This window comes from Cheilinus undulatus, linkage group 10 (genome assembly GCF_018320785.1).
Source record: "Cheilinus undulatus linkage group 10, ASM1832078v1, whole genome shotgun sequence".
Classification (NCBI taxonomy): domain Eukaryota; kingdom Metazoa; phylum Chordata; class Actinopteri; order Labriformes; family Labridae; genus Cheilinus; species Cheilinus undulatus.
In genome coordinates this window covers 29,529,581-29,544,796 of record NC_054874.1, presented here as the reverse complement: position 1 = coordinate 29,544,796, position 15,216 = coordinate 29,529,581, and the positions used below count along the sequence as shown (strand labels likewise).

General features: G+C 38.0%; 1 protein-coding gene across 2 annotated transcripts in view; it reads left to right on the top strand.

Moving 5' to 3' along the window:
* The window catches only part of LOC121515909 (dedicator of cytokinesis protein 2-like), a 247,197-nt gene that overhangs the window by 51,787 nt on the left and 180,194 nt on the right, over window positions 1–15,216 (top strand). Inside the window, exons 1-10 of one of the 2 annotated variants that reach the window (XM_041796854.1) lie at window positions 3,246–3,422; window positions 7,754–7,837; window positions 8,094–8,134; window positions 8,335–8,390; window positions 8,480–8,576; window positions 8,669–8,817; window positions 9,156–9,291; window positions 9,888–10,045; window positions 11,436–11,517; window positions 11,765–11,900. In XM_041796854.1, the coding sequence (XP_041652788.1) occupies window positions 3,380–3,422; window positions 7,754–7,837; window positions 8,094–8,134; window positions 8,335–8,390; window positions 8,480–8,576; window positions 8,669–8,817; window positions 9,156–9,291; window positions 9,888–10,045; window positions 11,436–11,517; window positions 11,765–11,900 (982 nt within the window). In that variant the 5' untranslated portion in view covers window positions 3,246–3,379. Of the gene's footprint in view, window positions 1–3,245; window positions 3,423–7,753; window positions 7,838–8,093; window positions 8,135–8,334; window positions 8,391–8,479; window positions 8,577–8,668; window positions 8,818–9,155; window positions 9,292–9,887; window positions 10,046–11,435; window positions 11,518–11,764; window positions 11,901–15,216 lie in introns of those variants that run through there. The other variant, XM_041796853.1, reaches the window with a different exon arrangement.

The following is a 15,216-nucleotide window of genomic DNA, read 5'->3' as shown; positions in this document are numbered from 1 at the left end:
TATGATCTTCCTTGCATATCAACATGTCACAGCACCATAGTCCCATTTTTGAACCCCTATTCAGAATTATTTAATAACATATCTCTCTTATGTGCTCTTCTAGTTTTTGGCGGATCACTGAGGTCAGCCCTACACATGGCAGATCTGACTGAGTGACTTGAGTGAGTGAGTGAGTGAGTGAGTGAGTGAGTGAGTGAGTGAGTGATGCTACTTTCAGAGTCATACCATACAGAGTTGGCTTTGATTGTACTAAAAACCATCAGTAATGGCTGCCTCCACTGTTGTGAATAGCTTGGCTATAGCTTTAGCGTTTTGTCCATTTAACTAGGACTGGACCACGTGTCTGTATGCGATAAAGAAAGAAATTAAACAACCCTAAAAGTTGGGAAAGATATTTTTGCTTTTCTGCTGATCTGCTTTGGCATGAGTGTGTGATAGTTAAAGAGTGAAGGGTTACTTGTTGCGAGTGCTTGTATACAAGACCTGCTGGTGAAGTGATTAGCTCGGACTTACTGTGCCAACTTCTTTTAGATTTGTAAGTAACTATCACAATCTCTAACTGTATCTCTGTTTTACTGTGTAGCCTAGCTCCTTTGCTGGTGCCCCTAGTGTGATCTGCTTAAAGGGGCAATGCACACTGAAATCTCAGGAGGCTTTGCCATAAGAATGTGAGGTGCATTATATAGCCCAACTTAAAAAAAAAATACAGAAATATCCCTTTAACTTCCCCTAGCACCTTTAAAACATAAAACATGCAGCCCAAACTGGTTCACAAATTTGACAGGCAGAAAACAATTGCATAACTAGAAAAGGTAATAAAATAATAAAAATTATGATTAAATGGTTTAAAAAATATTTCGGCACAGCGAATAAATTAAAATCTGATTTTTTTTCCAAAGACAAAATACAAAGCAGAGATAAGAAACTGTCGAAACACATACAAAACCATTAGGCAAGGATGTAAATTTATTCCATATTGAAAGTCAGATGAAAAAGATCTGTGTTTCTTTAAAAAAAAACAACCATTTTAATTGATGTCCATAAGGACAGAGCTCCACATTTTGGGGTCCAGAAACAGAAAGCTCTCTCTCCCTGTTACTCCTGTGTCACATTAGGCACACTTGAAAGGGAGGCATTCAAGGACCTAAGTGGTCTGGTAGGAGCTTAAAATGAAAGAAAGTCTGTAATGTAAGCAGGAGCAATGCTGGGGAAAGCTTTAAAAACACAAAAGACAGCTGTAGTGAGCATGCCATTTGATCAGAGAACAAAAACACTGACAATGACCACCACCACCAGCCATCCCACAAGGCTTGTCTTTGCTGTCCCTGTGAAAATATTGGGACTGGGACAGCTCCAGGATTGTCTGCTGGCTGCTGATCCAGTTGTGGGCTTTCAGTCAATACCCTTGACAGTATCTGGAAGAGCGTGAGCAACAAATGTTGGAGCAGCTGCTCTGATGCTCCTTTACTGCCACCACGAACAGCAGAAACCAGATGCTCTCAAATCCACCGCAGAGAAAAACCAGAAGGGCAACCAGGAGCAGAGTTTGCAGCAGTTTTCTGTAATCTTCTTCTCTCTTTTGGTGTGCGTTACAGCGCCACTACAGCGTTTTCAGTGGTTCCGTGCTTACGCGGATATTTCCTGAAACGATCCCATGTTCATGGAAAAACTTTACAAAACAAAACAGAAATATGTCATTTTCATTTCCGTCTGGACAAGGCCTTGGTTTAATGGATGACCCATTGTCAACAGTAGGTAGGGCATTAAAAGATTATGGTCACTGACAATTCGCCCTCTACTGACAGACAGAACAAGTGGAGAAGGAACCCAGATAGTTCTGAACTTTCTGGTGTGAGCTGATTCTAAGCTTTGTTTTTTTTTTTTGTTTAAGATTTATTTTTGGGTCTTTTCGTGCCTTTATTGGATAGAGGAGGACAGTGGATAGACTCGGAAACAGGGATTTGGGGGGGGGCATGCAGCAAAGGGCCACAGACCGGCTTTGAACCCAGGCTGCGCGCGTACATGGTGCACATCTTAAACCACTTGACCATCGGCATGCCCCGATCCTAAGCTATTCTAACATATTGTACTGTGACAAACAGTTTCATAGTGCTACTACATCTAACAACCACAGTGCAGACTAAACAGGAGATGATACTGCTGATGATGATCAGAATTTTCTCTTTTAATCAGAAATGAGAAGTTGGTGTTTTTACAGTTATTCATTGATCCATTGCACTGAGAACAGTGTTGCTTTCAAAAATGTGTCCAAAAAAAATCCAAAGGAGTTGGTGATAATAATTTACAAGGTCTCATGTGTGACTGGCTGTTACCAATTATTTTATAAAAGATGTTCCAAGAATAAGAGGTTGAGGGTTACCAAGGCAACAGGGAGCTACAAAATTAAACTCTAACTTATTTCTAGATATCTGATGTTTAGCAGCAGCTGGGATACACAATCTGTTAGAGCTGTTTTAACTGCACACTGACGGTGTTTTAACTAATGCATGCATATAAGATCACAGCTGCTGTTCCATATTTTCATCATCTACTAAAGTAAAAAAAAAAGAAAAATATTTTGAAATTGAAATGTTAGCTGCACTCTTTACATCACAGTTACAATTAAACACTGTTACCAGAAACTTTTCCAGGACAAAGTTTTTCATGAATTAGGACGTTAAAGTTCAGTCTGCTGAAATGTAGCATTTATATAATTTGTCTGATGACAACTCTATAGAGATTTAAGACCGGATGCTTATAGTGACATTTCTTGTGGGTGCAGCCCTCTCATTCTTACCTCCCTCAATGAGTGCATGTTGACAGCTTCCTGTTTGAGCATGTTTGAATCTGTCTGCAGCCTATGTGTGTATATAATGGTCAATAACAAAGAACATAAAACTGAAATTTCCCCTTGGGATGAATTAAGTATGCCATTTTTGTCATTACAAGTTTTTAAAACTGAATTTGTTCAAACTGAAGTTTGTGCTACTAATAGAATTTCACTTTTGGGATTGCGGGCTATTTTTGCACACTTTTCACACCAGCTCTTCTTAACCCTGTTATAATAAAACTAATACTGTAATGTGCTGAGTCCAAAAAAGCATAAAGGAAATTTCACTGTGCAGGCCTGTTTTATAGAACTCCACCTTGTTGTACTCACCCACTTCCCCTTAAGGGCTTGAAGGCAGGAAGAGAGAAGAGACAGAAGAGGAAGAGAGGCAAAGGGGGATGGGCTTATAGGTTCGTTTAAACTAAAAAAAAAAAATACAGAAGTGAGAGGATTAACAAGCACATCTAAATAGATGTGAACACCAGAGAGAAACAGGAGAGAACAACATAGTTAAAACTCAAAATAGAAGGCAAAGAACTGGATTAAATCATGGCTCCTTGGACTAGGACCACCTCGGAGCGGTATGGCGTTGGTAAGTCAGTTTCTTTTTACTTGTATGCACCCCTCTGTCTGTGTGTTTCTATACTTACGTGTTGCTGCAGTGTTTCTCTGTTGAAGTGTTACGGTTTAACTTTCTAAATAATGAGAAATATAAGATGTCTATCATTTCCTGCTGAACAGGATGTGAGCAGGTGCCATGGCCTGATAGAAATGGACACTTTTCACATCAGTGGAATAACCTTGAATAACTTAAAATCTTAAAATTGTTAAATCAAAAACTCAAAAAAGCTACAGTGATGCTTACTAATAGAAATGACCATCCATGCACAGCTTGTGGAGAGGTTAGTGACAGTTACTATGTAAAGCATGCATTACACATTATGCAGTGCATGGATATTCTATTAAGAGTATAGATAAACCCTGAAAATGTGCTTTTTAAGTGTGTCTTAAAGGACTGATGTCAGCACCAGAAAAAAGCAATCTAAACTGTGAACCAGTATCTCTGACTATGTTTATCTGCATGTGGTTTTAATATGGCTGTGCTGATTTGCATGTGTTGCTGTAAGATATGCAGCACACAAACTCAGCATGAAAATGGATTTCATTCATAGTGATTCTGATTGTTGAGGGTAACTTACACTTTCCAAGCACTGCTTTGAGTTATAAGATGCAAAAGGAAAGGCATTTATAAAAAAACATACAAACAGTTTAATTCATTTCACTTAATCTGCTGCCAATTCTTATTGAATAACTCTTAAAATAACGTTACGTTGAGTAACAAAATGATACAGCAGATTAGTTATTTTGTTTTAATACTGTATTAGGACTTTTATCTTCCTTGTCTGTGTTGCACTACAACACAGGAAGCAGAAGAAGACGGAAGGAAGGTAGTGTGTTTAAAAATGTATAGCTGCAAAGTCTAACTGTAGAAGGAGCAAAAACCACAACATTTTATGCACTGTACACACATACCTGTTCACCTTTTCATTTTAGCCCAGTGTATGTTCAATTTTATCTATTGATCTAACTCACGGTGCCACCTTTTAAACATACAATAAACTTAATCCAGGTATAATAAAAAGCACGCTTTTCAGTGAGGTTCTGTTGTGCTTGATACCGATAAGGGGGAAAAAGGGGAGAACTTTCTGGGCCCATGGATGTCAGCAAAAACATACTGGAGTGACCATGTTTTATTTTTTACCTTAATATTCATCATACTTCTCAGTGTAATAAGAATTACGTCATTTATTGGTGTTTCTGTAAAATGTAGCCTGTTTGGAAATGTAAAACTTTTTCTGTTAACTGGTATGAGTCATTTTTTAGCAGTTGTTTTAGCATTGAGTGAGCCAATAGAACTAAACCATTTGGCTTGCATGTCAGATGCCATGACCTGCATTAAAAGGAGAAGAAAATGAGACCACTTTTAAGGGAACGTTTGTACCTAAAATAACTTAAGATACTTTTCATCGCCTGAAAAGAGTTAAACGTTATCCGGGAAGCTAGCACCAACACTTCTGATGCAATAGCCTTTTGATATTCATAAAAGACATCTGAGCTGTTCAGTGTCCCAACTATTTCTGTGGGCAGGCCTGTCTTTTTTACCCTGCTAGCTGACAAGGGAGCAAATACTCATTTATTTGCAGTTATAAGTTGTGTAAACAATTTTCCCCCCAGAAATTAGTTGCCTTCAACTGCGGTAATGTGTTACTGAAAGCTTAGTAAAGACGTATAAGAAGTCCACTATCATTGAATCTTTAAGACTGTTCCTGCGATGGCTGACAAATTAATGAACATGTTTAGAATATTATAATTTTTCATTATTAGATGTAATTATATATTATAAATTTTCTGTTAACTTGCTTATTAACTTTAGGGCACAAGTATCTTGTGTTTTATTCAGAATCACATAGATGAAAAATGTATGCTGATTAATCACACTCCGATGCCACCACACAAAGTAGCTTTGCAATTTCAACTGGAACACGTGAAATTCTCTGTGCTCTTAATTTTTTATAATTTTATGGATAAAATCCATAAACAAGACATAGTGGCAATTTAACAATTTATTAATTTAACAAACAGGAGCCTCAGTAGTGTGTGGGAGAACCATACACAGCCACAACAGCCTGGCACCTTCTCCTCATGCTGGTCACACACTGCTTTGGGATGGCATCCCATTATTTGACCAACATTTGTTGCAAGTCAGCCAACGTTGCATTGGTCACTCTAGCATGAAGAGCACGCCAAAGCTGATCCCACAAGTGTTCAGTGGGGTTGAAGTCAGGACTGCTGGCAGGCCACTCCATCCTCTCCACTCCCAAATTCTGGAGGTAGTCACTGATAAACCCCGCTCTGTGGGGGTGAGTGTTGTCATCTTGACAACGCTCATCCCACTAAAATCTCATCTTGATATCTCTCTGCATTGAGATTGCCCCCAATGATGACAAGCCTTGTTTTTTCAGTGAGGAAGATGCTGCCCGAGACCATCACACTGCCTCCACCAAAGATGTTACTCTACCTGTGCAGCAATCAGCATTGTGTTCTCCATGTCTTTTCCACATTTTGACCCTATGATCCAACTGCCATTGACAGAATCTGGACTCATCTCTGAACAACAGATTCTTCCAAATGTTCATGTTCCAGTGCACGTGATGCTGACACTAGTGCAATCAGGGCTGGCGGTGAAGGGAAATCATGAAAGGCCTCCTGGCAGCCCCATGAGAGGCCATTGGCTGTCTGCAGTTGTCTGGGCAGAGAGCTGCCAGCCATATTACCCTGCAAACCTTGACTGAAAATATGTAAATGAACAGACGTTTCATCAGTATTAGATTTATTGCCAAGAAGCATTACCAAAGAAATATTCTACCTATCAGAAATGGCCTTACTTTTTGTGCTAAGTTTAGATTGACTTGTAAGTGGACAGTCTGTCCTTGGTCTCAACTTCTTCTGTTTTAAAAGCTAGCAGAAACATTTGGTGCCATTCAGAAGCATGTCCTTTCTGATAGTTTTGTTGCTCTAAATCAACCAATAATGCAATCTTTCTTAAATTATTGACATATGTAATTTATTTCAATTAATTAATTGTGAGGCCTATAGTTAATAAGACATTTTTTTTTTCAATTAACTGACATCACTAGTTCAGAATAACTGGTGAATTATTGTTTAGGGATTTATTTGACTTGTAATTTATTTTGGCTTTGTACGTAGATCTGCAGACACAACCACCTGGCTTTTTTTTGTTTGTTTGTTTTTGTCAGAAATGTTAAACAGTCCCAATTTCCTACAGTTCCTAAGATTACTTATTTTAATAATCACCAATAGTCTAACACCTGAGCAAGGCATTTTTTTTTTTTTTACATGTAACAAAAAAAGAAAGGAAAACTAAGCAGATTGTGTTTTAATGTTTTGAAAGCTGTAACAAGGCATTTTATTTAGTTATCATTTTTTTGGGAAAAAAGTTCAAATAATTTTCTTTCAGTTCACAACTGTACTTCATAAAAAGCAATATTTAATCTCTTTCTTCAATAAAAGAGCCCACCTTTCATTAGTATTACAATGTTTACATTTTAGAAGCTAGAAGTTATGTGCAGTGCTTCAGCCATAGACTGTAAAAAGAATAATTTTAGCTGGCTTTAGATGTGCACGTGACTCCGTTTTACCAACTGTTGCTAACTATGCACTCCATTAATCAAGCTAGCCAATCTCTTAAAGGTACAGTGTGTAGAAGTTTACAGCATTTTGCTGAACGGAAACGGTGTAAATGGGATATAATGTTTATATATTTATGTGAAGTATGTTAATCCCCTTAAAACTTTCATTTTCTTTTTACAAAATTAGAAAAAAGCTTTTTAAATTTACATTACCGCAGGCTGCGCTCACAGAGGCTGACATAACGAACCGCCATGTTGTCTACGGCCATGTTTTGGGGACAGAAAGAGCGAACCTGCCCGCCTGTCCTGAAATCTACCTGGAAGGCAGGCGGAGCTTACAACTGACCTATAATCTATAAAAATAATGGTTACAAAAATGAACGAATAAACCCTCACCTCGTCACTGCTGTAAATGGTGTCCGGCTCACGATCCGTTTTGGTCTTCACAGGCTCCCGTCGTGTACTGATGTGATGTTTTGGTAACGGCTCATTCTAAAATTTGAACGCTAGATGTTAAAATTCCAGTTTCTACACACTGCACCTTTAAACTAACGTTAGTAACATGAGAGGACTGACTTGCTCTATTTAGTTGTTTTACTACAGCACTTTATAAGTTTTCTTTTCCTTTTTGACGCTATCAAAATGTATTTTAAGGTGGTGTTTATTTCTTAAATGTTCTTAAATCAATTTATTTGAATGCATTTTCTTTTAGTAAAGTGGAATTATGTTGGCCAAGTGGAGAAGCATCTTTCCCTCGAAGTAGGAGATACAGTGTACATTCAGGAAGCCTGTGATGGTAAGAATATTAAAACAGGAATTCTGCTGTCATTTATTTATTTTAATGTTATAACAATATTTATGCTATGCTCTGACCTTTTATATTCAGCACTTCTTTTTTTTTTTTTTTTTTTTACAAATTACATTGCAGTTTCTGGAATGGAAAATTAAACACAGTCTTGTTTATCTTCGGGATATAGTTTTCCAAGCTAGGCCTTCTGTCAAGACACTTACACACTGTTGCGAGCCATTGTTGACCCTTCTTTTTCTCTCAGGATGGTACAGAGGCTGCCTGGCTAGGAACAAAGCCCAACAGGTAAAAATTTAATTATACATTTCCTTGATTTAACATCAGACTCGGTATGACATTAAATTGAACTGAGATGTGATCATAAGAAAAGATATTTAGCAATTCTTTCTTGAGCCTTGGTGAGCTTATCTTCTAATATCTTATTATCAGGATGGTACCATGCAATTTTTTTTAATCCACTCCCGTATCAACTTATTTCTTTCCAGGGAGTGTTTCCTGCAAGCTTTATACATCTGAAGGAGGTCATCATAAAAAAACGAGGGTGAGCCAAATTTACAGGTCTTATTTTCTTTTGTCTCCAAATGTCACATCTTTGCCAAATCACTGTTTCCATATGTTTTCTGTCAATAGGGAAGAGGAGGTAGTGTTATCTGCTGAGATGCCTTTGGTGAAGGAAGTGACCACAACATTGAGGGAGTGGGGCAGCATATGGAAGCAGCTTTTTGTGGTAAAAAGACAAGAAAGACAAAATAAAGGAGGCAAAAACTCCGTGTGAACCTGTGTATTTGTGAGTTTGATGTTGCACGTCTATTTTTCCAGGCCAATAAACTGAGTCGTGTGAGGCAGGTGCAGAGACTGATGTGTGAGCTGATGGAGTGGCGTTCACAGCTCCTGTCTGGCACCCTGCCGAGTGATGAATTTAAGGAGCTTAAGCAGAAAGTCACCTCCAAGATTGATTATGGCAACAAGTACGTCTGTATACGCTTTATAAAGATCAGTGGTAAAAAACGGCTTCACCTATAAAGTGAATTTTATGTGCCTCTGTTTAATTTACATGTCAACATCTTTCAAATCATTAATTTTAAGCTGTTTTCTCTTCTAACCTTCCTCCCTTTCTTTCTCTTTAACCTGCTTCAGCTTCTTCCCTCCTTTGTTACCAACCCCATATGGTACCCCACATGTAAAATAATGGGGTACCATGTGGGATTGGTAACAACCCCACATGGTACCCCATTATTTTACATGTGTCCTTGTTTCACCTTCTGTTCATTTCCTAAATCCTCAATTAACGTGATTCTTATTACAGGATCCTGGAGTTGGACCTGGTGGTTCGGGACGAGGATGGGAACATTCTGGAGCCAGAGCAGGCTAGCATCATCAGTCTTTTCCGGGCTCATGAGGAAGCCACAGCCAAGATCAATGAACGCATCAAAGAGGAACAGGTAAGGAATAGATAATGAGGTCGAACTGAAAAAAGGGCAGAGAGAGATAGAGAGAGATAGAGAGAGAGAGAGAACATTTTAATGAGACAGAGAGAATCTAATAGTTAGGATGGCAAATGTATAAAATAAATTCAAGTTTATTAGATTTTACCTGCTTTCCCCTTTCGTATAGCATCAGCAAAACAAACTCCTAATGAAAACTGATTTGATTATTTAAACATTTCTTTTTGTTAGTACTAAAGTGAAATATTATCTGCATGAAAGTACTTTTTACACACCAACAATGTCTGCAAGGCAAATCTAATTAAGACCTCAGGTTCTAACAATTTAGCTTGACTTCACTGCAGCTCCATACAGCATGTTAAATCACATTGATGTATTAGTAAGAAGGCAAGGTACATTTTACTCTGTAAATTTTTTCCTGACAAACCCACAATATGGATTCTGCAGCTGGCACAAAATTATATCATCAAGAATTATTAAATGTTGTAAAAGCCAACCAGATTTTACCTGGAAATGTGATTTTTTTCTGGCGTTTCATCCTGATAAATGTCTGTCCCAGTATAACCTCTTACAACTAATGTCCTCTCCTGCAGTCAAACATCCAGACAGACCACAGCGGGATCTCAGCACGGATTCAGTCCTCCCCCACGCACAGCCTCTATGTCTTTGTCCGGAACTTTGTCTGTCGTATTGGAGAGGACTCGGAGCTCTTCATGTCCCTCTATGACCCCATCAAGCAGGCCATTATCAGGTTTTTACTCACCTCTTACTGGGATCATTAATAGGTGTTTTTGCCTAATGTTACCCTTTTAGGCTGGTTCAAGGATTCCCCAGAAACATGTGCTTTACATGCATGTCTGCCTATTTAAGCTCCCAATAATGACCTTAATGAAATGTTGAAGTCTTGCAAATATAATTAATCTTCCCTTTCATTTCACATTACTTTGGAGGTGTAGTGTTAAGTAATGTAGGAAACCAGGTGCTTGACTTTAAACCTATGTTTACTTATACAAGTTTATATTGATGTGATTTCTCTCATGAATCTGAATTTTAGATGTCCAACGCTGTGGCTGACCTGCATAAAAAAGGAAAAATTATGATGAAGCGGCTTTAGCCCATGTCTTCCAATCCATTTCCCTTTTATTTCCTCCTTTATGTAGATATTTCTCCCCTTCTCTTGCTTCTGTGCCTCTCTTCCAGATATTGTTAAACGCCACTAATTTCGAAAAATGATCTGCCAAAAATAAGACTACAGATAACACAGATTATAGGGCAGGACAAACTGACTGGCAGCATGCTGTTATGTCTGACAGTGCTGATGCTAAGCCCTGTCACTCACTGTCATAAAGGCTCTATCGAAGTCTTAAACCATGCAGCTGTGGGTTCAAAGATAGACCTGGATCCATCACCTGCCTTTAGAAAAAATATCCTCCATCAACAATCTTCTCTTATTTTCTTACAATTTCTCTAGATGTCATTTTGTCATTTGTATTATCTGCTCTTCTCCTGTTGTATCTTTGATGTGCTTAATAGTCATTTTAGCACAGTATTATTAATCCTCTAGCTTTGCCTCTCTCTCTCTTTCTCTAAAAAGAATATTTATATTATGACATGGTATCAACTTTCTCTAAGCTTTGATTCACCCAGCCCCACTAACAGACACTTTCTGTCTGTCTCTCCTATTATGCTGACTGTCAGCTCAAAACTCTTGGGAATAGAGGGTTGTATTTTTAGCTCTTGAATCTAAATTATTATGCAGTGATATTTTTTCTAAATCATGCAGTGTCACATCAATAAGTTGTACATAGCATGCTCATGTGTACTAGACATGCTGCTCTGGAATACCCAAGATGAAGGAGGCCAACATTCCAGCTTTATCTAAACCAAACGGTCTCTCTCGCCTGCATTTGACAGATAACATTCCTATCTTTCTAATTCATCACTTCCTGTAGGCTTAAATGTAAATCCCCAAACACACTAAGTTTTTTCAAGGACAGTGCATCTGTAGAGTTTAAGTCATGGAGAATAAGTTTTGAATATGGTTGCTTTTTTGATACTCTGAGTTGTTAATATTAGAAATATTGTCTTGCAGATTTGCAGTAATGTAATTGATACGCTGTGTGTTTTTATGTTTGGTGCAGTGAAAACTACTTAGTACGGTGGGGCAGCAAAGGATTTCCTAAAGAGATTGACATGCTCAACAACCTGAAGGTTGTCTTCACAGTAAGTGACCACCAGAGGACAGTAGCACACCATTTTCAGCTCCACAGCCACAGCGTTTGTCTGAGCATGAATGTATTTATTCACTCTTAGGATATTGTCCTATTTTATTTTATTTTCTCTTTCAATCCCTGTACACCAGTAAGTTTTTGCCCCCTTTCCTCCATCTTTTTATTCTCTCATCTCTTAATCCAACTTTTTCATTGCCTTTTTTCCAATACTGCTCTATTTTTCCTGTTTTTCCTACCAGGACTTGGGAAACAAGGATCTGAGCAGAGAAAAGATTTATTTAATCTGTCAGATTGTGAGGGTTGGCAGGATGGACCTCAAAGAGATGAACAACAAGAAGTGCACTCAGGGCCTAAGAAGACCATTCGGGGTAGCAGGTACTTAAAAAGTAGCATATTGAATCTGATATTGGCTCAAGATGTTGCTTAATTACCAATCAGAGTGCTCACAAATGGGTGAAGTGTGACTTGTAGTGAAACTTATCAAATTATAATAAGTTATATATCCATATAGTGTGTATGGAAAAAAACGATACAGCATACTATTGCGATATTTTGTCTGATGATATATGATATCGTCTCATCCCCCAAGTATCGATTTTTTTCAAAGTCATTGCTAATATGAACTGAAGTCTATGATAATGGAAAGATAAAATCAATTGTTTGTCCAGTGAGGTTGGCAGAGGTGACGGTCATAGAGCAGGAGAAAGTTAGTACAACAAACATGGCAGCACCAGGGAAGGGACACTAGGAATGCAAGCAGGGCACGAAGTAGATGGACATGACACATGAGGTTTGCAAGAAGTGCTACATGAAAATAAAATACTGCAGAAATATGACAAACATGCGGAAAAGGCTAATGCTAAATCAGCTAAACAGTTGAGAAAATGGTATGGATCACAATATATCGCAATATATGGTATCGCAATACTCACTTTATTGCAAAATGTTTAAAATGGCAATAATATCGAATCGTAACCCAAGTATCATGATAATATCGAATCGTGGAGCCACTAGTGATTTCGACCCATAATAATAACCAGTATTTGCTTTAGAATCCTCCTCTCTAGCAGGTGTACATATGTAAGATAACAGAGAACCACTGTTACAGCAGTAATTAGTTTTAGCTTTTTATTCTTACAAAAGCCCTTCTAGGGACGGGTGTTGCAAATTAGCATTCGCTACAAACACTATGATACTTGCATGGGATGCCTGTTCTCAGTTGTCTATGTTTATTTATAAATAAATAGATAGTATTTCCAAAGCAGCCATGTTCCTATGATATCACGCTCAGTGACTCAAATGTTTTTATCATGCTGTACTAATATACAGTGCTTAACAAATTTATTAGACCACCTGTCATATTTGTCTCAGAGACCATCCAGCATCATGAAGTGCTTTAATGTGGACTCTTTCATTTTCAGTGAGCTCTCAACCTTTTACCATTTTGAACAGGAATGAGGAATTTTAAACTGAATTCACCTTTTTATACCCAAATCTGAGCTGGCTCACTAGGCTTCTCTGAGAAGTCAGAAATGAATCAAGCACAACATTCAACCACTAAAACTCATTTTTCTGTTCAGGAATGCAAGTAAATAACTATAATTTGATATATTAATCAAGAAATAATAATGTGCTTTACTATTTTTTCAGTGTTTTTGTAAATCAGTAAATTTGAAAATACATGGATAACAATAATAATTATATTTTAGCATTAAAAATATCATTTGGGTTAAGGAGCTTCAACATATTGGTGTATTAACCATTGCAGAAACCTAAAAAATGATTTTGGTAATTACCAATGCTGTTAATTTAGGGCAGCTGTGGCATAAACCTTACTTTGGGTGGTGGTCTGATAAATTTGTTAAGCACTGTATTCCAATTTAACACTCATATGACACTTACTGTGGTATAAATTTACTTAAGTCAAAGTAAAATTACTGGTCTTTAAATCTTCTCTAGTAAAAGTAAAAAGAAATTAATTTAAAGTTTACTCAAGCACTGAGTACTATGGGGGTGCTTCTTTTTATGCTCAAGGGGGGTTGAACAGTAGAATATGGTCTTTCCTTGATGTGTAATAACAATAGAACAGGATGCTCTGACCAGGTTGTTTACTAACCTTGCATAGCAGATGGATATGCCCGTTTCTGTGTTTCTCACTGGTGAATCCATCTTGCAAAGCTCCTGTCTGAACCGTTTGGGCCCAGTTAGAAAGTGACAGTGAAAGGCTCTGCCCTTTCCCAAACGCTGTCTATGAGTGGTTTGCCAGATGGATGTGTGAAACACTTCCATGTGGCGTGTCATGCTAGCTGTTTACATCACTGGTTTTCAGCTGATGGGGCATCAGGGGCACCACCACCTCCTTATGAGAAATCACAACCCAAATTTAAAAACTCAAAACAAACTTAAATTATGTAATGAAACTGTTGCAGTTTGAACTTTAGATGCAACAAAACGAGACTGAACAAAAAATGTGTTGAAAAGACATTTGTTGCAAGAGATCATGAAGCACACATTTAATTTTCTTACATTTTCTTGAGACAGCAGGGATGTTTGGATAATTTCACAAAGAATTACCTCATTATCTTGCGGAAACTAGCTTTTGTATCCTCAGTAAAGGAGATAAAATCTGTTGAAATCTTGAGAACACGACTGAAATGTATTTTTATCACAGGGAAATTAAGTAAAATAGAATTTGTTGATATGCAAAGCATTTGGAAAGTATTCAGATCCCCTTAACTTTTTAAAATTTTTTATGTTGCAGCCTGGGGCTACAGTAAAAAAAAAAAATGTTTTCTCTTTAATCTTCACTCAGTACCCAATCATTACAAAGTGAAAACAAATTTTGGACCTTTTCAAATTAATTTAAAAAACCCAAACTGAATTATTACATTGACATTTGCATTCAGACTATCTGCAAAAACACTTTAAATTCAGGTCAAATGCCTCCTATTTCTCATGATTCCGTTGTACTGAAGGTTCCCAAGATCACAGTGGACTCCATAATTCTCAAATGGAATACGTTACGCACAACAAGGAGTCTTCCAAGAACTCTTCCCCCAGCCAAATAGAGCGATCGGGGGAGAAGAACCTTAGTAAGAGAGGTGCCCAAGAACCCCTAGGCCAATCTGACTGAGTGCCAGAGATCCTGTGTGGAGATGGGACAAAGTTCCAGAAGTACAGCCACCACTGCAGCCCTCCATCGATCTGGACTTTATGGCAGAGTGGCTAGACAGAAGCTTCTCTTCAGTGCAAAACACATGAAAGCTCATTTGGAGTTTGCAAAAACTTCCACATGAAAGCCAAATGGACTTTCATGTTTTTTGCACTGAGGAGAAGCTTCTGTCTTGCCACTCTGCCATAAGCCTAGATTGATGGAGGGCTGCAGTAATGGCTGTCCTTCTGGGACTTTGTCCCACAGGATCTCTGGAGCAACAATCCTGTCTCAGAGCTCTGCTGAAAGTTCCTTAGACCTTGTGGCTTGTTTTTTGCTCTGATCTGCATTGTCAGCTCTGAGGCCTTCTACAGAGAGGTGTTTGCCTTTCCAAATCATGTCCAGGCAATTTAATTTACCACAGGTGGACTCTGATCAAGGTGTGGAAACATCTCAGCAAAGACTGAGAAAAATGGAATGCACATGAGCTAAGTTTAAAATGTGTTTCTGGAAAAGGGTCTGAATCCATATGTCAATGTG